This window comes from Sphaerodactylus townsendi, linkage group LG14, assembly GCF_021028975.2.
Source record: "Sphaerodactylus townsendi isolate TG3544 linkage group LG14, MPM_Stown_v2.3, whole genome shotgun sequence".
Classification (NCBI taxonomy): Eukaryota; Metazoa; Chordata; class Lepidosauria; order Squamata; family Sphaerodactylidae; genus Sphaerodactylus; species Sphaerodactylus townsendi.
This window is the reverse complement of record NC_059438.1, coordinates 24,756,258-24,778,961: the sequence shown is the minus strand read 5'-3', so window position 1 is coordinate 24,778,961 and position 22,704 is coordinate 24,756,258. Positions and strand designations below refer to the sequence as shown.

General features: G+C 50.6%; 1 protein-coding gene across 1 annotated transcript; it reads right to left on the bottom strand.

The window, feature by feature from the left end:
• Positions 1 to 588: 588 nt before the first annotated feature.
• Positions 589 to 17,654, bottom strand: PABPN1L (PABPN1 like, cytoplasmic). Its single transcript, XM_048515321.1, has 12 exons — positions 17,540 to 17,654; positions 17,141 to 17,278; positions 16,166 to 16,309; positions 15,311 to 15,426; positions 12,170 to 12,411; positions 7,885 to 8,095; positions 7,151 to 7,256; positions 5,291 to 5,358; positions 4,809 to 4,915; positions 4,621 to 4,708; positions 3,098 to 3,243; positions 589 to 814 (listed from the first exon to the last, which is right to left on the bottom strand). The coding sequence occupies exons 1-12, from the start codon at positions 17,652 to 17,654 to the stop codon at positions 775 to 777; spliced, it is 1,521 nt and encodes a 506-aa protein (XP_048371278.1). The 3' UTR covers positions 589 to 774.
• Between the last annotated feature and the right edge of the window lie 5,050 nt (positions 17,655 to 22,704).

Below are 22,704 nucleotides of genomic sequence, written 5' to 3'. Positions count from 1 at the left end.
TCCCCCTCCCAGCGCAACAGAGGTCTCCAGTAACTTTACTGAAGAAAAAATCCCTCCACGAAGGTCCTGGACCCGACTGGCACCAGGAATGAGAGAAGAGGCTCCAGGGCGCTTCCACCCCTAAAATGGCGCAGCATCCATTTTTCTACCCAAAGAGTCGGAGCAGGCAGCCTTCATGGGAACCAAATCCAAGAAAGGGTTCAGTCTGATCCGTTCTTATCAGAAGACCTGCCTTCCCCACGTCTCAAGGCCTCCATATTGGCCCCAGTCCAGCGAGGGCTGCCCGAGCCAGTTAACCAACAGCAGCTCCCGCCAGTTAGGCTGCAAATGGAAACCGTCGTGAACGGCAACGCCTGGACCACAGAGAGTGGGGAATCCAGGCTCTGGCGGGGCCTGCTTGTCCCTGCACTGTTGAGATAATTCAAACAAATCCCACCCCCCACCCCCCTGCCAAATGAGGCACCTTGGCAAAGGAGAGCCAGAAAAATTTCTGCTCCTACCTAAGTGATCCAGGAGATCTTGCAACATGAACAATCCCCCCCCACCCCCCGCCGGTAGGACCCCTTTGCTGAAGAATTCCATCTTCTTTGTGGCAACGCAAGGAGCAGCGATCCTCTTTCTTTTGTAGATCAGCCCTCCCAAGTGCACCACAGATCTTTTCCAACAATGAATTAAAATATAGTCTTTGGCTTAGGTCCATTCCCAGGTTGTTGCTGCATCCGTCCCTTGCAAGTTCTGTCCTATAGCAGCTCCTGGATCACCTTGTCCTGCCACCTAGTAAGGTGCGTACCAATTGGCTATCCTTCCGCGGCCCCTGGAGAGGGAAAAACACACACGATGAGATCCTTTTCCAGGGGCTTCAGCTTCTTACTAACGGGCCTCATAAGAACAAGCCAGCTGGATCAAACCAGAGGCCATCTAGTCCAGCTCTCTGCTACTCGCAGTGGCCCACCAGGTGCCTTTGGGAGCTCACGTGCAGGATGTGAAAGCAATGGCCTTCTGATGCTGCTGCTGCTCCCAAGCACCTGGACTGTTAAGGCATTTGCAATCTCAGATCAAAGAGGATCAAGATTGGTAGCCATAAATCGACTTCTCCTCTATAAATCTGTCCAAGCCCTTTTTAAAGCTATCCAGGTTAGTGGCCATCACCACCTCCTGTGGCAGCATATTCCAAACACCAATCACACGTTGCGTGAAGAAGTGTTTCCTTTTATTAGTCCTAATTCTTCCCCCCAGCCTTTTCAATGAATGCCCCCTGGTTCTAGTTTTGTGAGAAAGAGAAAAATTTCTCTCTGTCAACATTTTCTACCCCATGCATAATTTTATAGACTTCAATCATATCCCCCCTCAGATATCTCCTCTCCAAACTAAAGAGTCCCAAACGCTGCAGCCTCTCCTCATAAGGAAGGTGCTCCAATCCCTCAATCATCCTCGTTGCCCTTCTCTGCACTTTTTCTATCTCTTCAATATCCTCTTTTGTGCTTTTATCACACTGCTCAGTGGTCCGACGGCACAAGCACGGAATTTGTTCTCTAGCACTCAGCGCAGCATGTTGGAATGGGATGGCTTCCTCTACACCACTCCTGCCCACCCCAAATAAGTAACATTCACGTTCTCAGGGGTGGTTCTAAATGCATGCAATGACTGGCAGTTTCTCAGTGGCCAAAGAGAGGTCAGTGACCAAGACCTCTCTAGAAGGTCACCACTAAGCAATTGCCCTGAATTCTCACAATTCATCCTGACTGCTGAATCAAATAACTGCGGATTCCCAGGTCCAGCGCAGGCTGAACACATTCTCTGTGTGTGGGGTGGGGGGGTGGGGAGGAGGTTTTCAACTAATTTGGGGCACAGCGGTCTGATCAAAAGACCAGCGGGTGTAGAAGTTGCAGCCCAAGATACCCATTTGCTGACAGTGACCTTTGGAACCGGCTCTCTGAGCCAGGGAAGTGATGCAAACTCAGGTGGCGGCTGCTCTCGGGCAGCTGCTTCCTTTGGGGGCAAGTCACTGCTCATTTTGGCCCCTGTGGAGATGCAAAAGCCGCCATCCACGGGCAAAGGCAAGGTGTCCAGCTTCTTCCTGGCTTGTGCGCCGGAGAGCCTGCTGGCCACACGGAGGCCCAGGTGACGCTAACGAAGCCTGACGGCAGCAGAAGCCAGAAGTGGAATGTGTTCGCTGTGGCCCTTCTGGTCTCTGTGCCACCACTTGAAAGTTCCTCAAGATGACAGAACAGGGGGAGATGACCTCTCCCCCACCTCTACTTATACGCCTCGCTTCCATGTGTTCGCACAATGCTGTCCTCTCTGGATGTCTAGTATCTCAGGTAGAGCTATTGCCAACACTCAAACAATCCCCAAAACAGCCCCAGAGCCGAAGCGTGACCTCCCTCCTGGAGTCTGAGAAAGCAGGAGGGCCACAGATCCAAAGCGAAGGTTTGTCAGGGTCCCTCCAGGCCTGTGTTCCTAAGCCCTCTGACCATTAGGCGGTGCTGTCAAGTTGTTATAATAGGTGTTTTTAAAAATCTATCTCTGCCAAGGTGGCTAACGGATTGCCTTGGGTTTGCATGTCCCGTATCATGCCTGCCCCAGATTGCAGGAGATTCACATGATATTTCGAAGGTGGCGAAACCTGCCACGACAGGGAAGTTAATTCTGCATGACAGGAGCTCCGCTCCTCTCAGAGATATTCTTGATCACAGCATCTTCCTAAAAAGGGAATGAGGGGAAGGGGCTGCAAGTGGGGAAATCGGGGGAGGACTGGACACCCCCCCTCCTGTACTGCTATGTCAGGAGGGGCATTATGCCATCTATGGGGTTTCCAGACCACCTGTGGGTTACACAGCCAGCCCCTGCTCTTTGTCCTGCTTCCAGTGCCTTTCTCCGGAAGAATTAGTGTGTACCCAAAGTTCCATTCTCCTGCTAGAGCGGAAAAGAGAAGCGGTCTTGCAAACAAACTAGTGGGGACAAACAAACAGTCCCAAGCTGTTTTTCCTAGTTGCCAACCATGAGCCAATTCTGGATTTTCCAAAAGTGGGGAAGGATCAAGCCTAGCCTCTTTGACGCAGCATCTCCTGTCCAAAACCACCTCCAAGTCACTCACCTGTACACTCTTCCATGTGGCCTTGAACGTGGTCCTCTGCAGAATCCAGGCCGCTGGGGCAGGCCCCCTCGGCTGTGGAAACGGCCCCGGGAACCTCCACGGTCAGTGGTGCTGATACCAGGCATGTTAGTCCTTTTGGGAAGCACCTGGACGAAGCAAGGCCGGGAAAGAATGAAACCGCCAAAGCAGCTTGCAGTAGAAGGCCCATCAGAACTCCCTGCCCCAAGGGGGTGGCGTGTCTTCCTCGCCTCCTTTCAGAGGCAGGTGAAATCCACCTTTCCCTCTGAGCATTTGAGGACAAGGAGATGGATGGTTTGGACAGGAATTCTCTCTGGCTTAACTTCCATGGCTAGCGAAGGATACGTGAAGTGTGGTGGATACGGCATTCAAAAATAACCTACCACATGAATGACACTGATTACACCAAGATATGTTGTAAAACAAATAACAGGAAGAGAAATTAAACAGCAAGATACAGCCAGCAAAAAAAGCCACCAATATACCACTGGAAAAGAAGCTATGGAATACATGCTATGACTGGAGAAACAAGGTGAGTCTGAATACAAAATACTAACAGGTAAGTTCTAGGAAGAATAAAGTCCTCCAGAGGCTGTAGAACCTTCAAAAACAAGGCGGGATGTTCCAGATCTTCCCCATTTTGCAGAATCCAAACTGCTTCATCAGCGGCATTAAGTGTTAAGCCTGTCCAATCATGGGGGAATATCGCCAAAAATTATTTAGAGAGTTAATTCAAAATCCCACTATTTAAAAAGGCTCGGCAGAGTCAGCGTCTTCTAAAGAAATGCTCACGAAGCGTGACACTCCCATTATGGGGCAGCCTTAACATTTGATGCTGCTGCTGAAGCCATTTGGGGACAACCCGTAACGTCCCAACTTGCTTTGAAAGATCTACACAGGGCGTTTCCCCACTCCCCGGGATCCCCCCTATGCCGCGTGCTGCATCCCTGGCACGCGCCCGGGCGTCGGGGGTCATCAAAAGGCGGCCTTTACAAGAGCGCCAGGGATGCCGCGCGCTGAGGGGGCGCAACAGCGGCAGCGTCGGGGCGACTGCGCTGTTGCCGCCCCTGTCGTGGGGAGTGCCCAGGGACCTGCGCTACTTGAAGAGAGTAGCTTAAGGTAAGTGGGGAAAGCCCACAGTCTCTGGAGGACTTTATTCTTACTAGAGCAGGGGTCTAGTAAGCCAATTGGCCATGCTGGCAGGGGCTGATGGGAACTGTAGTCCATGAACATCTGGAGAGCCACAGGTTGCAGACCCCTGTACTAGAGCTTGCCTGTTATTATTTTGTAGTCAGACTCACCGCAAGATCCCTGGGAAGGAACTATAGTTTGGCAAAGGTATTGTGCACCAGACCCCATTCCTCAAGGATTAGGGGAAGATGGAATGGCTGCTAAGTCTGTTTAAATCTGTGGTGTTGGACTTGCCCCCAAGTAGCAGAACTATTCAAACAAAGGGAAGCAAGACTGGGACCTGGTGCCAATCTTTTCCTATCCTCTACACCTACCTTGATGACTCTCCCTCGAAAATGGCTCTCATGTAGCTCCACAGCGGCCTGCACAGAGCTCTCGTGAGCAAATTCAATGTAGGCATACCTGCAGAAGAAAAGAGCATCATGCTTCCGTGGGGGAGCAGAGTCCAAGACAGGCTCCCCCCCCCCCATTCTCAAGCCCCAGCCTGAAGCCCCCCACTCACCCTTTGGGGTGTCCGGAGAACTTATCACAGAGGATGGTGACTCGGTTGATCTCCCCACAACTGTTGAAATGGGACTCCAGCTCTTCTGCTGTTCCGCCATAATCCACCTGCGAAGACCGCAAACGTTAGGCACTGTTGTGCACACTACAAGCACAACGCAACAGCTGCGTTTGCAAAAGCACCTGAAACCCCCTGAGAAATGGCCTCCTCTTGATGACAGGTGAGTCTGCTACACCCGCTCTTACCACATTCTCATTGCTGAAAACCAACTTTACTTTTTTGTGGGGGGGGGGGATTCTTTCACTTTTTAAAAAGCACAAGAGCTGGGATTTTGCGCTGAGCTGGCTTTGCATGCTGGCAAGGGTTACACAGGGGTGGGAGTCTGGACATGCTCAGAAACAGTCATTACTGTGAACAACTGACTGTTGATCCCAAGCAGGCAAACCTGGTTGTGGTTCAAATCATAGCCCCATGTCACTTACGTTTCCCACATAGACGGAGCGCTGGTCAGCTTCAACTTTTTCTTCTGCCAGGTCAGTGAAAGGAAAACCTGTACAGGGGGAAGGGGGTCAAGCACAGAGCCATTCCTACACGGCAGCACATCTGTTACCCCAGAGGTGGGATCCAACCAGTTCTCACCACTTCTCTAGAAGTGGTTACTAATTTTTTCTGAGTGCCAAGAAGGGGTTACTAAAGCAACCTCCCTGCCCAATAGGGACTGGAGGTGCGTGTGTGTGGCGGCACCACTGTTTGAATCCCACCACCATCGGAACCTGTTGTTAAAATTTTTGGATCCCACCACTGTGTTACCCCCACATCAGATTTCCCAGAGGGAGAGATCCTACAACCTCCACAGGTGACTTAGCTCTGTCTGCTCTCCTCCCACACACACCCCTGCCCTCAGCTGGGTGGGTGGGGTACCTCCCCCTCCCTCCCTCTGACTCGGACAAGCATTTGAACAAACAGAGCCAGCCCCTCACTATTTTAGTGTCCGCTAAGGAAACTTCCACAGTTGTTAAGGAACTTTGGCATTTTTGGCACCCCAGAGTACCACGGAAACCCCGGCTGGGAATCGCTGCCTTAGACTCTGGGTAATGGAGAAAGCATTAGGTATCAACAGTTCACAAAGGAATAAATATACCCCGCTGCCCCGTTAAGTAAAACAGGTCAACAGGCTCATTTTGCAGGTGGAACTGGTGTTGTAACTTGCATGAGGTCACCCACTGATCTGGAAGCTGAACTGAGCAGCGAACCTGTTTCAGGTGTCTCCAGCGGAGTGCCTGTGGGCACCGTGGCACCTGCCAACACCTGAGACAAGAAAGTGGGCAGAGCTTTTGCCCAGCAGGGCTTCTGATTGGCTGTGCAGATTAAACAGCATCTTGTCAAACAGAGCTTTTACCTGAAATGCTGAAGAGGTACTATTTGTTTAGTTATAGATAACCTGGTATTGTCGAAGGCTTTAGTTGTAGATAACCTTGTTTCCTGATGTGTTGCGATTGGCTCCACCTCCTCTGGCGGCCATCCTGGGATTGTGCCTGCTGAGTGTGTCAGAATTCAAACAGGTTGGGGACCCGGCCTGGACACAACTCATGCATTTGGCCACAACTCCAGGGCATTTTTCCACGGCTGTACAGGAATTAGGGTTCCCCTCCCCTCCCCACTGCCCTCGAGGCATTGACTTCGGCTCCCAGAAAGCTCGCTGGAAGCAATGCTATGTTTCCTTGCATGTGGAGCAAGCTACAACATCTGGAGACACTGATCAGCATTCCTGGAAATCCCTTTGGAACAGGAGCAGCAGCATCTGGAAGCAAGAGCTGGCCGGGGCTAAAATGCTCCCTTTGGTGCAGAGGGACAGAGAGGAGCGTAACATCAACCCCGTCTTGCATATTCTGGGCCTCAGCTTATTCCTGGCTAAAGATGAGCAGTCCATACCTCCTGTTCTAAGCCAGCCCATCACAGCACTAACAACACGGCTAGTTTTTAGTAGGACAGACCCGTGTTTGTGAGCACATTTTTGAGTTCTCCAGGACTGTTCCATCAGGCTGGGTGGCAAATAAACAGGGTGTGTGTGTGTTTGAGGCCCAGAAGCCTTAATGAAAAGGAGACCAGGGTTCATGTACTGTCGAAGGCTTTCACAGCCGGATTCAACTGGTTGTTGTGGGTTTTCCGGGCTGTGTGGCCGTGGTCTGGTAGATCTTGTTCCTAATGTTTCGTCTGTCTCTTGTGGCCGGCATCTTCAGAGGTGTATCGCAGAAGGAAGTCTGTCTTGGCTGCTGCATTCCAAGAGATCTTGGTTTGTGCATCACAGATCACCGGGTGCAGTTTGCCAGGGAGATCCATACCTGTCTCTGGGCCAAAGATGAACTGCTTTGCATCTGTCTGCAGGCCTTGGAACCTCTCATCCTCCTTCTCCATCTCCCGAATCTTGGCTTTGATAGCCTCGAGCTCCTGCACACCACAAGATGCAAGATATTACACGGTCATGCTCAGAGGCAGGTACGGCAGAGCATTTGTGGAGGGATTGGGACTCTCTGATATTGTGAGGCTTGACTCTTAGAGGAGAGAAGAAAGGTTTGGTTTTATATCCCCCCTTTCTCTCCTGTAAGGAGACTCAAAGGGGCTTACAATCTCCTTTCCCTTCTCCCCCCATGAGGTGGGTGGGGCTGAGAGAGCTCTGAAGAACTGTGACTAGCCCAAGGTCACCCAGCTGGCATGTGTTGGAGTGCACAAGCTAATCTGGTTCACCAGATAAGCCTCCACAGTTCAAGTGACAGAGTGGGGAATCAAACCCAGTTTTCCAAATTAGAGTGCACCTGCTCTTGACCACCACCCCACGGTGGCTCAGTTTCCCTGGAAAAAAATAGGTGCTTCAGAAGGCGGACTCTGAGGTATTTATACCCTTCTAAGGTCCCTTTCTCACCCCCAAACCCTGCCCTCCCCAGATACTACCCCAGATCTCCAAGAATTTCCCAACCCAGAAATTAAATTTTTGCTACAATTTAAAGCGCCCCCCCCCATGCCAGTAAGCTCCTCAGCACCGCATTTGCTCTGCCTGAAGGGGAGGGCACAGACTCACGGGGTCTTCTGCATCCAGGAATTCTGTGCTGTCTCCTTCCAAGGGACTCAGCTCCTTCTCTTCCAGATGCTTCTGCCAATCAGCTATTTCAGCCACGTTCCAGGTGGAATCCGCTGAGGCTAGAGGCGGGGGGTCACGCCACAAGGACCCATCATTGGAGAAAAGAGGACTTGGGGGGAAACAAGTGCCGGATGTCAGAGACTGAACCAAGCTGGGAATCAACAAAAAAGACATAAACAGGGTCGTATTTATTATACACTCCATTTCTATCCTCTCTTTCTTCCCAATGAGGACCCAAGGAGGCCTACGTCATTCTCATCTCCTCCATTTTATCTTCACAACAATTGTATGCAGAATTATTTATGCCTAATAAAGGTTTACTGTACTGTACTTCACAACAACAACCCCTGTGAGGTAGGCCAGGCTGAAAGCGTGCCACTGGCCCAAGGTCACCCAGCAAACTTCCATGGCAAAGTAAGGATTTGAACCCGGTTCTCCCAGATCCTACCCAAACAGCAGCAACCCCCTTGGCTACAAGCAATCAACCCAGCATCATTAAATGTGCCAATAATTTAATAAAGTGCAATATGTGAACAAGTGCACAAATATTCAAAACACACCCATGAAATGGATTTGGTCATCACTGTTGCAGATGCTTCTAATGGATTTCCAGCAAAGGCCTGAAGTGGCGACGAAGTGGCTAAGAGCCACAAAAAGGGCTTATGTGGGAATCCCCATCTATTCTATTCATATCATGGTCCCTGTTTTGGCTAATTTACACCACAAGGGGTGTGTATTTTTTAAGTGGACTTTGTATTTAGAAGTACTTGTCTGGACTATTGTCTATCTACAGGAGCAGCAGTGGCGTAGGAGGTTAAGAGCTCGTGTATCTAATCTGGAGGAACCGGGCTTGATTCCCAGCTCTGCCGCCTGAGCTGTGGAGGCTTATCTGGGGAATTCAGATTAGCCTGTGCACTCCCACACACGCCAGCTGGGTGATCTTGGACTAGTCACAGTTCTTTTGAGCTCTCTCAGCCCCACCTACCTCACAGGGTGTTTGTTGTGAGGGGGGAAGAGCAAGGAGATTGTCAGCCCCTTTGAGTCTCCTGCAGGAGAGAAAAGGGGGATATAAATCCAAACTCTTCTTCTTCTTCTTCTTCTTCTACATGGCATATGCTTTCTATGTGGGTACACATTTTGAACTGTTTGCATCAATGTGTTTAGAATATTTGTGCACTATAGATGCTTAGTTGATGGCCAATAGCCAAGGTGTAGTAGATTTGGTTCCCTTTTTGTTGTGTGGTTCTGATTCTCTCAGATCCTACTCCACCACTGAACTACATTGGCTACCATTATGGGATACTGGGGGTAGGGGGGTAGAAGAGGGCATCTTCCAGTTTCTATAAAGAGGAGTTGGACATTGAGTGCGTTAGGAAAGCTATACCCACTAACCCCAGATATGCTTATGGAAAGTCCAAAGCCTCCTGTGATGGCTGCTCTACTGAAGAAGCAAAGGGGCTTTGTACATGCTCAGAGGACGGTTTTGTTGCTTCAGCTACAGGAGCAGCAGTGGCATAGGAGGTTAAGAGCTCGTGTATCTAATCTGGAAGAACAGGGTTTGATTCCCAGCTCTGCCGCCTGAGCTGTGGAGGCTTATCTGGGGAATTCAGATTAGCCTGTACACTCCCACACATGCCAGCTGGGTGACCTTGGACTAGTCACAGCTTCTCAGAGCTCTCTCAGCCCCACCTACCTCACAGGGTGTTTGTTGTGTGGGGGGAAGGGCAAGGAGATTGTCAGCCCCTTTGAGTCTCCTGCAGGAGAGAAAGGGGGATATAAATCCAAACTCTTCTTCTTCTTCTACTCCCTACATTCTAAGTTTGAGCCTGGCTCAGATGGGAAGGCAAGGGGGAGTCTCCGCCATGTTTTCATGCCGAGAAACTAGCCGCTCCCACAAGCACATAAAATTGCAGCTTTTACACAAAGGTGCAAAATCCCACAAGGTTGTCTTTACTGATTTCCCTTAAACCTTGTTGTTCTCCCCAGCGGGACCTGGAGCAGCTTACAGTATTTTCCTTGCCATCGTTTTAGCCTCACAGCATCCAGGGCAGAGAGGGGATTGGAACTCAGTTCTCCCAGATACTTGCCTATGCTATGCTGCGCTGGCTCTCTCCTGCAACAGTGCAGAGACACTCCATGAATCACACAACTCCACACCACTCTGGCTACCGTGAGCCACGCCCACAGGGAAGGTGCAATCACACAGGGGCACAAGCAGGGGGCACATGGACCTCACACAAGCCAAGTCTCCCACGAGTGCATCCCAACTGACCAAAGCTCTCTAAACATGTGCCACTCTCTCTGAAACGGCATTGTTGGTGGCATATCTTGTAGCATCTTCCTTATTCCAGTGCCTTTCTAATTCTGTAATCTGTTCTCACAAAAAAGCAAAAGCAAAAAACACAGACTAGGGTGTTGTGGGTTTTCTGGGTTGTATGGTCATGTTCCAGTAGTATTTTCTCCTTACTGGAACACAGCCAGAAAACCCACAGCACCCAAGTGATTCTGGCCATGAAAGCCTTTGACAATATAAAAAAAACCCAGACTACTATTATGTTGTGGTGCGGACCCATACAAGGCCCACTTTAGAATACAGCCAAAGTTAAATTCCAACAAACCTCCCCAGCCATTATTTTAAGAACAGTTGTTGCCGTTGTGGAGACATGCAAACAGAGTTTCCATCTCATAAGAACATAAGAACAAGCCAACTGGAACACACCAGAGTCCATCTAGTCCAGTTCTCTGCTACTCGCAGTGGCCCACCAGGTGCCTTTGGGAGCTCACATGCAGGATGTGAAAGCAATGGCCTGCTGCTGCTGCTGCTCCTCCTGAGCACCTGGTCTGTTAAGGCATTTGCAATCTCAGATCAAGGAGGATCAAGATTGGTAGCCATAGATTGACTTCTCCTCCATAAATCTGTCCAAGCCCTTTTTAAAGCTATCCATGTTAGTGGCCATCACCACCTCCTGTGGCAGCATATTCCAAACATCAATCACACGTTGCGTGAAGAAGTGTTTCCTTTTATTAGTCCTTTCTTCCCCCCAGCAGTTTCAATGTATGCCCCCTGGTTCTAGTATTGTGAGAAAGAGAGAGAAATTTCTCTCTGTCAACATTTTCTACCCCATGCATAATTTTATAGACTTCAATCATATCCCCCCTCAGACGTCTCCTCTCCAAACTAAAGAGTCCCAAACGCTGCAGCCTTTCCTCATAAGGAAGGTGCTCCAGTCCCTCAATCATCCTCGTTGCCCTTCTCTGCACTTTTTCTATCTCTTCGATATCCTTTTTGAGATGTGGCGACCAGAACTGAACACAGTACTCCAAGTGCGGTCACACCACTGCTTTATATAAGGGCATGACAATCCTTGCAGTTTTATTATCAACTCCTTTCCTAATTATCCCCAGCATAGAGTTTGCCTTTTTCACAGCTGCCATGCATTGAGTTGACATTCCCATGGAACTATCAACTAAGACGCCCAAATCCCTTTCCTGGTCTGTGACTGATAGCACTGACCCCTGTAAATCTCCCAGAATTACAGCTGACCTCCAGACCACAGAGTGCAGTTCTTTGGGAGAAAATGGCTGCTGTGGAGCGCGTGGACCACGTGGCATCAGGCCCGCCCTACTAAGGTTCCTCCTCTCTCCAACCCCCCCTTCCCCAAGCTCCATCCCTAAAAATCCCCAGGAATTTCACCTTGCACCATCCCCAGGCAAAGTAGCAGCAGAGAGTTAGCTTGGCTTTCCATTTCTGCTGGGGGCAGAGAGCACAGCGGACACTGAGCAAGCAAGTGCTCTTGAGAAATAAAGAAGTGTCGTCTGAAACAGCATGCGGGAGGGGAGGACGCCCCCCCTCTTCGTACAAGGTCCCTATTTGGAAAAAGGTAAAAATAATAATGTGTGCAACGCTCAAAGGGGGAGGGCAGGGATTTAATTTCAGAAAAGTTCAGGTAGAAAGGCTCCAGGGAGAAGCCAACCAAGGGACACAGGTATGCAAAAAAGCCTCCCAGTCTGGGGCACCTGGGTAACAGGTGCAGCCTTTCCAAAGAGCCCACTTTCTTGCTTCTAGCTCCAAATGCTGTTTTCCAGGTGGGACCACACAGCCACCAAGAGAGCAGCCTGGGCAGACCTGCCTAGCCCTGGTTCTCTCCCCAACAAGGTCTCAAGGGCTCCCACCAGATTCACACAAGCCTTACCTGGCCCCACGCCCAAACATGGCAGCTCACACCTCCTGTTCACCAGGCAGCCAACTTCTCTTTCTCTCCAGCGTGGGAACAAAGTGTGGAACCCGGTGGAGGAAGCAACAGGTAAATCAGCCAGCAGGGGTTCTATTTGATGGATCAGTAGCCAATCAGGTGCAGAGCTGGTCTCTCCCAGGAGGCGGGAGCTGGGCCAGAGGTGCAGCATCTTGTCAAAGGCAGGCAGTTCAAGCCCTGCTGGGGTTTTTAGGGAGGTTCCTCCTACTTTAGCCTACACAGAAAGAAGAGGGGCCAAAGCCAGTGTGGTGTCGTGGTTAAGAGCAGGCGCACTCTAATCTGGAGAACCGGGTTTGATTCCCTGCTCTGCCACTTGAGCTACGGAAGCTTATCTGGTGAACCAGATTAGCTTGTGCACTCCAACACATGCCTGCTGGGTGACCTTGGGCTGCTCACAGCTCTACGGAGCTCTCTCAGCCCCACCCACCTCACAGGGTGTTTGTTTTTTTTGGGGGGGGGAGGGAAAGGAGATTGTCAGGAGAGAAAAGGGGATATAAATCCAAACTCCTCTCTTCTTCCCTTCCTTTATGCCACAAATTGGCATAATTGAATCCTGCTGTTCTGGGGACAAAGCTAGACAAAGTATCCCCTCCCCCCGCCAGCTGTTCTTGCTGTTCCTTGTATGGAAGGCAAAGGTGACATTTCCTCCAGCACAGGGGGGCAGCTGCCCCTCTCACTTTGGTGCAGATTTTGAAGGTATTATTATTATTATTATTATTATTATTATTATTATTATTATTATTATTATTATTATTATTGTTGTTGTTGTTGTTGTTGTTGTTGTTGTTGTTGTTGTTGTTGTTGTTAATTCGATTTGATAAACCACCCTACCCCCGAAGGGCTCAGGGCGGTGTACAGCAAACAACAACAAACATAATAAAACAAATCGAATAACCCCAATTAAAATACAAAACCTTAAAACTATAGCAGCAGCATCCATCAATAAATAGTTAATAATTAATGATAATAAAGGGCGTCTGGCATCACACCCCAGTGATCAAATCCTGGGAGTGGTCAAATTCTGGGGCGGGGCTGGCAGATGGTCAGATACACAGTCAGTGGGCAGGGCAATGAATTTATTTGCTTCTGTTTCTCCCTCTGGAGCTGCTGGTTCTAGGCCTCACAGTCACTACCTTTCTGGCTCATCCTCCTAAGCCGCCTTCTGCATCCTTTCAGCTTTTCTCATGAAGCTGTCCTAGAAGCTCTTGAATTGAGTGGGATTTGCTCACAGGTAGATTGTAGTCTGGTAGATTGTAGTCTGGATGTAAGATCTGGGGGGAAGGTGTTTTGGTTTTTATGGGTGGTGGCGGCAGTGTTGACTTATGGCGACCCCCTGCGGTTCTCAAGGCAAGAGACGTCCAGCTGTGGTTTGCCACTACTAGTCCCTGTGATGTTGTGTAATCCTTACAATAGCCCTGTACGATCTGCCAGGATCAGTATTACCAAGGAGAGGCAGAAAGGAAAGACTTGCTAGTGAGTTTGGGACAGAGTTCGTAGTTGAATCAGGGACTTCATTCTCTTCACCAGCTCCTTTTGTAATGGCCTTGAGGGGAGGCCTTTCTTAAGAAAACCAAGATATGCATGTCCTAATCATGAAATAAAAGTAGCCACATTTATAAGTGCTGGGAAATAACAGACCGGGGGCCTTGGTGGAAGAGACGGCCACACTTTCTCATGGGCACGCTGCAGCCTCTTTTGGCATCCGATGCTACCTTCTGGTTGGTCTCAGTTCTGGCTCCAGCTTGTGGACCTCTTTGTCAGCAGACACCTGGGTTGTGAGTGACCTTCCTCGGTTTTGCAGGGACTATAAGATGGAGATGGTCCACCAGGCCCTGTGGTTATTCCCTCTAATTCCACCGGCTTCCTGACCATTATCCACCATTACCATGGACCTAAACTGTGAATATTATGTAGAGGGATATACAACATGGACCCTCCTTCACTGGTATGATTTCTTTTTTTTGTTGGACGCCATCATTAGATATTGTTGTTGTAATATTACCTTTTTTCAATACCTATTTTAATTGTTTGGTTTTTATATGTTGTATGGCACTCTGAGCCTAACTGCATTTAGCAGACAACAAGATGTAAATTTAGTAAATGTAAAAGCATAAATAAAAATTCTGAAGAGCCAGACCGTGGGTCCCTCTAGGTCAGCATTGCTTGCCTGGACTGGCAGCAGCCGTAAAAGAGGACTGCTTCTCTTTGTGCGCCCGGCACCCCTGCCCACCCCCACCATGCTCTGGAATGCCCCTGCCACACTCCTGCACCGGTGCACACCTGGGGCATCGCCACCCCACCCCATTGGTGCTATGCCACTGGTTTGGATTTATACCCCACCTTTCCTGTAAGGAGACTCAAGGGGGCTTACAAGCTCCTCTCCCCACAACAGACCCCTTGTGAGGCAGGTGGGGCTGAGAGAGTCCTGAAAGAACTGTGACTAGCCCAAGGTCACTCAGCAGGAGTGTGTAGGGGTGAACCAGCGAACCCAGCAGAGCCTCAGACAGAGCACAGGAATGTCTGCGCCATCTGTTGCCTTCTGGGCGCACACGCTCACCTGTCAGAAGACCCCCATGACTCATGGGTCACAAGATGCCCCGGACAAAGGGACAAAAGATACATATCCCCAGGTATGGATTAGGCCCAGACAGGAACGTTTCCTCCTGCACGTACGCAGCCCCTGTGATTCATGTATTGTGCAACATCCTCCTGCTCTCTTGCTCTCCCGCCTTCCCCAAACCCTTAATAAAAGGTGCCAGGGACCCCAGCTCAGCAGATTAGCCAGATCCACTGATCACGCTATATCACCACTGGCTTCTCTCCACCGGATATCGCTGCATCTCGCCTATTCCTTGTGTCGACCGTAACGACTTCAGGAGTGTAGGAGTGCAGAAACACATCTGGTTCACCAGATAAGCCTCTGCCGCTCAGGTGAAGGAGTGGGGAATCAAACCTGGTTCTCCAGATTAAAATGCACCTGCTCTTAACCACTACACCACGTTGGCTCTCGTCCACCACCCATGACCCCTGCAACTGGAAATGGTATCACCTAAATCCAGGACCTTCTGCATGGAAAGTGGAGGATCCGCCCCTGAGCCGTGGCCCCTTCCTACATTCTGGTGGTCTTCCAGATAGTTGGCTGTCAATCTAGCACCAAAGCGCCACCGTTCTGGCATTTGTGCAACTAGGTGGACCTGGCAGAAGGGCGAGGAAGCCAAGGAAATGAACCCTGTTGGGTGATATTAAATTTTCTTTATTACACAGATACAGAGTTAAGAACAGACGTAACCTGAATCGTAATGTTTACATCTTTCACAGGTCAAACATACAGTACATTTAGAGAAAGCAGGAAACAGCAAGGGAGAAGGGACCGCATGCCGGAAGAAAACCAAAGCGGGGAAAACAACCCTCCTACCACAATCGCCATTTCTCTGGAACGGCCACAGAAACCCACAAACACCAGGGGGCAGGGGTGGGGGTGGGTGGGTGGGGGTTATGGTTCTTTTTGTTTAAATTTCTATTATTCTCCTCTCTGTAAAACATCTTTGCAAACACAGACACGCCCCCTCTGTACAAGCACCATCCGTCCCGCCTTCCTCGTCACAACCCCCCCTTCGATTCAAGTATTGCACAGTTCTAAGCGTAGCCCACCTCCCGAAACCCTGAGAACAGTGCGCTCCTCCACCTGGGGCTTCAGATGCTGCACAGTACTGGCAGCTGGGGGGTCTTTGGGCCAGGACTGGGCCGCCCCACCCCGCATCCAGGTGCAGCCCCCTTCCCACCGGGAACAGAGCTGGCCTCGAGGCCCCCCCAAAGCCCAAGAGGGGTGCTTTTTGTGACCCCCGAATTGCTTTGATTAGGTCATATATCCACCAGAGTGAGGTTCAGTGGAGGCTGTTTGTTGGTTTTGAAAGGATGTGGAATTCCACCCCCAGTCCTGAGGCTTTGTGTTTTGTTTTGCCTTCTACCTATAGAACTGCTGAAATGGAACCGGATGCCGGCATTTGCCTGTCTAGTGAGGTTCAGCACAAAGTCTTTAAAGCTATATCGGCCTTGTAGTTGTGTCCCCCAGGCTCCGCCGTGCCTCTTTGTTTCCTGACTCAGATCTTTCCCTGCAAGAGACGGAGAGCTCAAATGATGCAGCCCTCTCTTATTGTGCAGGGAAAGATAACCGGGGAAGAGCCTTTTGTCTCAGAGAGGTCTGCCTTCCGGAGTCTTTGCCCTGCTCAGAATACTGATACACCACTGCCCTTTCCCCCAGCTCATTTGCACACAAACTAATTTTGCTGCCCGCGCCATTCTCTTGGCAGGTCTCCCCGAACAGACGCTGCTCCCGCACGGACCTCTCTTGAATCGGCTGCAAAGGAAGCACCAGAGACTTCACTTTGACTCGGCCGTGCTGGAATCCCTGCACAGGGAGCTGCCTTGGTTTCCAGAGGAGCCTCAGTCAGTCTAGGGAACCGGTAAAGCTGGGTAGCGAGGGACAGCAGCTTGGTTCAGGTTGCCAACTCCAGGCTGGGGAATTCATTGGAATTTGGGGGTAGAGTCTGAGGAGGGAAGTTTTGGGGACAGGAAGGGGAACCTCAGCAGGGTCGAACGACATAGAATTCACCCCCACTCCAAAGCAGCCGTTTTCTCCAGGGGGAGGGACATCTGGAGGTCAGTGGTAATTCTCCGGCCCCTTCCTGGAGGTTCCCAACCCTAAGCTGGGAGGAGCTTCCTGGAGACATGGACGAAGGAGAAAGAAAGTCGGAGATGGCAGAGGAACGGGAGGACAGTGTTGGCAGCTTCCCAGATGACCGTGGGTCCTCCACATTTTGTAAGGACAGCCAAGACTGAGAGAGAGAGAGAGAACAAACTAACATTGCCAAAGGAAGAAACGTGGTAAGGATCAGAAACCAGCCTATTTGGCCAGAGGACCGTAGGAGGCCGAGAGATCAGACCAGCCACGAAGTCAGCCTCCTTCTCCACCCGGTTGGAGTTGCCACTGCAGGCAAGGTCAGAGGTGAGTGGCTGCAGGGAGTCAGCCAGCACCGGAGGGGCAATTGCCTCCCCTTGCTTGCTCCCAGCCGCCAGCAGCCCTGCAGAGCAGGAACTCGCCCGGCCAGCTCAAGGCTCAGCCTGCCCTGGCCTGAACCAGAACGGCAGTTTCTAGAGGCGGAAGTCAGATGGCTGCTCACAGGACTGCTCCTCTGCAGGGCAAGCCCATCCTTTCCATAGTGTTTTGACATTTTATTACACACCTTATGAATGACACAAACTCAGACCCAGACGAACAAAGCGGTGCTTATTCAAACTGTTTTTTCAAAGAGCTGAGAAGGCAAACCACGCGTGGGACTCACGCTGAGACATCCGCATGACCGATTCAGAATGCTGAAAGCTACCCGCCTGAAAGTAGCCGTGCGTGCTTGCTCCTGCCTGCTCAAACCCCCGTATCCAGCGTGGACACGTGGCCATTGTAGCACAGCTCATCCATCTATTAACTCTGGCCAGGAACCAATTATGTGTACAGAAGGGACAGAATTTGGCTGAGGGCGAAGACCAGAATGTAACTGAAACGACAAAGCTATTTTGCAAGTGACGCAGAGAACTAAATGTTTGCAGGCCGACCTTTCTGCTTAAAAATGTCTCTTTTGCTTTTTGGTGTGGCACTCAACTATTATCTGAAGGGATAATTTTGGAGACTGGGAAAATGCTGGCTGGACAAGGGCTTGGGATCCCACCACCCTCAGTGGCACTTGCATCTGAGTAAATCAGGCTCTGAACGTCCAGGGGAGGCTGCCCAGCGAGAGAGACAATTTCAACTTGTTTGCAAAAGGAAGACGGGCAAAACACACACCCTGAGGGGAACCAAGGGCCATGAAGATCTCAGTATCTGCACGTCGCAGGACATTACTAAACCTAGCCTGCTGCTTTTGGTTCCAGAGGAAATGGCACCTTTATAGCTGGCGTGGCAGAGGGCAGACTCCAAAGCAATGGGGAGTCGGGAAGTTGATCTATCCATAAAGAAGGCCTTCCTTCCCGTGTCCTGGCAAGGATAATCTAACAGCAAAATACCTGGGAAAGCTAGTACTCGGTTAAGTCCTCCTTGAGCAATGAACAATGTAAACAAACTCCTCCTGGATAACCGGAAAAATTCCAATTGGTTCCAGTCAAGGAGGATCGTTCAGCCCCTCACATCATCTCGTCTTTTATGGCTGCTACTTGCTTTTGCTCACTTCGGGTTGTCATTTTGGATGCCTCCTTAAAACAGGCATTATTTGGAGGGACAATGAAATATCATACGTTAAAGCTGTCCAGTCTGGGATGGCCACTTGACGCTCCAGCGAAGGCCGCCCCTCCCAGCCTCCCCATTGGTTTGGCTTTGAACGCAAGTCCATCCAATCCCTTCTTAATTGGTACATAATCAATTCCTCACTGATTTCTGTCTATCTGTGGTTCCAGTCGGAGGTAGCACTACAAGGTCTCGGTGCAGAGCAGACGATGAACAATGGACAACGAGAAAGAAACGAGGGAGACCATCAAAGCAAAAGAGACAATTTAGCATGCGGAAAGTAGCAGGGCAGCCCGGCAGGCCTCTTGTCTGTGACGACTGACACAAGCCATTCATATATTATTACCTCTTGGCATGAAATATTTTTTAAAACCATGTACATAAACTGTGTGATAAACAACCAGGACTCTCATTCCCACAACCAGCAAGGAAAATTCGGATCTATTCTGCCTTCTGTTCGTTTTCCAAAAGTGCCAGCCCAGAGTCGGGCTCCACAGGTCAGGTCTCCCACTGGGGACCACCGGCTCACAGGTGTGCAGCTACGTAGTGACCAGGTGGTGTAAAGCCTTCAACAATACAGGTGGTGTAAAGTTGGCTGGAGAAACAGCTGCTGTGGCTGCTCTCCTGGGCTTTCAATCACAGACCAGGCTGCAAGGGAGGAAAGAAACAGATGCCCGGGAGCACTGCTCTGGTCCCAGCTCCGGCCCTGGCACTAGGCACATTCCTAGCCTGCTTTGGGGAAGGAAGGAAACCCAGCGGTTTTGCAGCAGGCAGCCAGCCCAAGAGGCTACTGCTATCTCTTCCCTCCTACATGGAGCCGTAGTAAAACACCAGGGAACTTGAGTCTGCCTGCTTGGAGGTTCAGAGACCTTTCAGTGTCAAATGGGAAAACATTGCCCATGAGGAGAGTTTTGTGGGCTGGTTACAGATACAGACCTTGCCCTGCTGTCATCAAGACGTGGAGAGGGGCAGCTGAGTCCCAAAACAGGGAAGGGGCAGGAGGGGTGTGGCAGATTTGAGGGGTCATGGGAGGGTCCTGCCATCTGGCTCCTCAGGCCTGCTACGGGACTCAAGGTTCTGCCCGCTGCAGACCCCAGAGCCCCCTTTGGCAAAGCCGAGCCCCATCCGGACTCTGACCAGCGGCTCTTATTTGCTGGGGTCGTTGGGAAAAGTGTCTCGTCTCTTGTTTTTGAATGGAGGCACCAGAACCGGAACCTTCGGCATGCAGTACACTCACTCCACCTCTGATTGGGTTGCCAAATCTGGGCTGGGAGCTTCCTGGAGATTTGGAGTTGAGGCCTGGGGAGGGGAGGGTTCCTATTGGGGTATACAGAGGCGTAGCTCCAAGGAGACAGGGGGCGCACAATGCTCTGGGTGCGCGCCCCTGTGGGGGTGTGGTGAGGGAGTTCCGGGGGCGTGGCATGGGTGGAGGACGCACCGGTGCACTGGGGCTTTCCCCCCTTGCTACGCCTCTGGAGATATAATGCCATAGACTTCATCCTCCAAAACTGCCATTTTCCCCCCTAGGGGGAATTGATCTCTGTAGCCTGAAGATCAGGTGGAATGCTGGGAAATTTCCAGGAGATTATCAAACGGTTGCCAACTCAAGGCTGAGACGTTCTTGGAGGTTTGGAGGTGGAGCCTGGGGAGGGGAGGGGCCATACAGTTCACCCTCAAAAGCAGCCATTCTCTCCAGGGGAAACTGAGCGTTGTAGTCGGGAGATCAGTTATAATTCTAGGACCATGGTGGCGAACCTTTGGCACTCCAGATGTTATGGACTACAATTCCCATCAGCCCCTGCCAGCATGGCCAATTGGCCATGCTGGCAGGGGCTGATGGGAATTGTAGTCCATAACATCTGGAGTGCCAAAGGTTCGCCACCACTGTAATCTAGAAGATCTTTGGATATTGGCAAGCTTTCTGCTCAGAACTCAACCAAACTTGCTTTTCCCGAAAGTTACCTGAAATGTGGAGGGGCAGAAATGGAACCTGCTACTGTAGATTAAACAGCCACCCCTCTCCTTGCCCTGCAACCTTTAGCTCCACTGGACAGTAGTGATGCTGAAGGATCAGCCACCGCAGAAGGGGTACTGCCCCCAAACCAGAGGCCCTGGTTTTCACTGAGCTTTAACCTCACCAAGAACAACTCTTATTCCTTTCCTTCTTGAAATCAACAGCCAGTTTCCCTCCGCTTTCATGGTACAGGGTCCAGCCCTTACGGCAGGGGTGTCCAACTCTGGCACTTCAGATGTTCATGGCCTACAATTCCCATCAGCCCCTGCTGGCACGGCCAATTGGCCATGCCAGCAGGGTGCTGATGGCAGTTCTAGTCCATTAACATCTGAAGTGCCAGAGTTGGACACCTCTGCCTCATGGCTTCTGATATGGGAACCGAACAGAGAATAGGGACACTGGATTTAACCCTATTCTTGGATTTCTCTCCCTCTCTCCGTCAGCCTTCCTTGCTCGCCCGGTGGAAAAGCTCTGTTAGGATTGCTTATTAGGAACCACACTGGACATCTCAAGAGACAGTAGTCCCTGGACTCACAACAGTCCGCCTCCAGGATGCTCCACCACAGAGCCTGCTGTGAACCCACAACCGCTTAATGACAACACCTCTCTCAGGACACACAACTTGGGCGCAGGCAAAGTGTGGGCCTGCTTCCGTACTGAGGAACATCAAACCGAGGAAGGGCATCTTGTCCATCCCATGAGACCTCTTGGGATGCTGGTGTGGGGAAGAGAAAACAAGGTGGAGCCCAGGAAGGAAGTTATCTTCAACTCCTGTCCCACAAACCCCTCTTTTCTATAGGGTAAAACTGAACTGGACACCATGACAGAAAATAACTTGCAGAGGAAGGAGAGGAAGGAACAAGCCATCTGAGCGTGCCACCTGCCATGCCCTCTGCCCAGCCGCTCTGGTGCTGGCACAGCCAACAGCCTGCCCGTACTTTGTTCTTTACAAGAAAGAAAAGCCAAACTGAGCATGAAGTAGTCTGTGAACGCCAGGAAATGGTACCTCCTCACAAGCAAGGGTTTTGTCTTCCTCTGAAAGCCTGTTTCCTAACCTTCCCCCACATGTGGTTTATCTTGTGTTTTTTTAATATTATTATTTGGCAAATGTCTCTTTATTATCACCATTATTATTATCATTATTATTATTTTTGGACCTCTGCAAGTACTATATACATTCACATTAAAGGTACAACATTTAGGCCCTGAGCCCCTGGTTGGGCAGTCAGTTCTCTTGCCCCCTCCCTCCCTCCCTCTCTCCCTCCCTCCCTGCTGCTGGGCCCATTCCCCGTATTGCACTCCCGTCCTCAGCAATTTTGTACAAGGATGCGTGGCAACGGGACAAATCGACACCATCTCCTTCTTCTTCTTCTCTAAGGACAAGCATCTGTTGGTTTCCTCCCAGAAAAGATGGCCTGGTGGGAATGGAAGACAAAAGGGAAAAGAACGAACCCAAAACCGAAGCGGGAGGGGAAGAAGAGCAGAGCTTCCGGGAGAGATTTTGCCACAAGACATTGGAAAGACACGACAGGGGAGCCGGGGGGTATCTACAGGCCTTCAAAACAGTCTTCGGAAGAGGAGGGCAGGGGGACGAAAGGCTTCTTTTGAGTCTTGTGGTTGTTTGGAAGAAGTCAGTATGGCAAAGCGCAAGAAGCTGCCCGGGGTTTGGTAGGTTACGGAAAGCCGAGAGAGGTAGTGGCAGAGAAGCCCGGCAGAGAAGCCCGGCACACTTAGGTTCTGCTTTTTGTTCTGAAAACAACCGAGAACAGGCAGAAGAGAATCACAGGTTTTCTGAAAGAGCGCTCTCTCTGGAACAGGCTGGGCGCGTGTATCAGTGGCCCCGTAATTTCTTTTTAAATGCTCTCTGAGAGAGGAAAAATGCAACCAATTTATAATCCACCAAGGGAGGGATCGCGGCGAGTCACTTCTGCCTCACACACACAAACACGCACCTGGGAACACATACAAAAGCGGCGGGATTTCTTTGTATGTATGTGTGTGCGTGTTTGCTTTATTCTGCGCAACATCTCTTTCAATTCCGCAGATGTTGTCTGTCCTCCTTTGAGGAGACATCAGAACGGCGAAGGTCCAGCCGGCACACCAACCGCCCTCCCGCCCCATCCAAGAACGCGAGGAGAGGAATCCTGCCATCTGCAGAGAGCCCTCCATCGGCAAAATCTGCGACGCGACTCCTCAGTTTGCAAAAGACATAAATAAAT

Bases quoted from the DNA above. Each gene is read 5' to 3' on its own strand.
- PABPN1L (XM_048515321.1), bottom strand. From the start codon at position 17,654: ATGGCCACGTGTCCACGCTGGATACGGGGGTTTGAGCAGGCAGGAGCA. The intron at 17,279-17,539 runs GTGAGTCCCACG...CCTGCTCTGCAG, and splicing joins GGTCATGCGGATGTCTCAGC to GGCTGCTGGCGGCTGGGAGC. The intron at 3,244-4,620 runs GTAGGTGTAGAG...TGCTTCGTCCAG, and splicing joins TTCGAGGGAGAGTCATCAAG to GTGCTTCCCAAAAGGACTAA.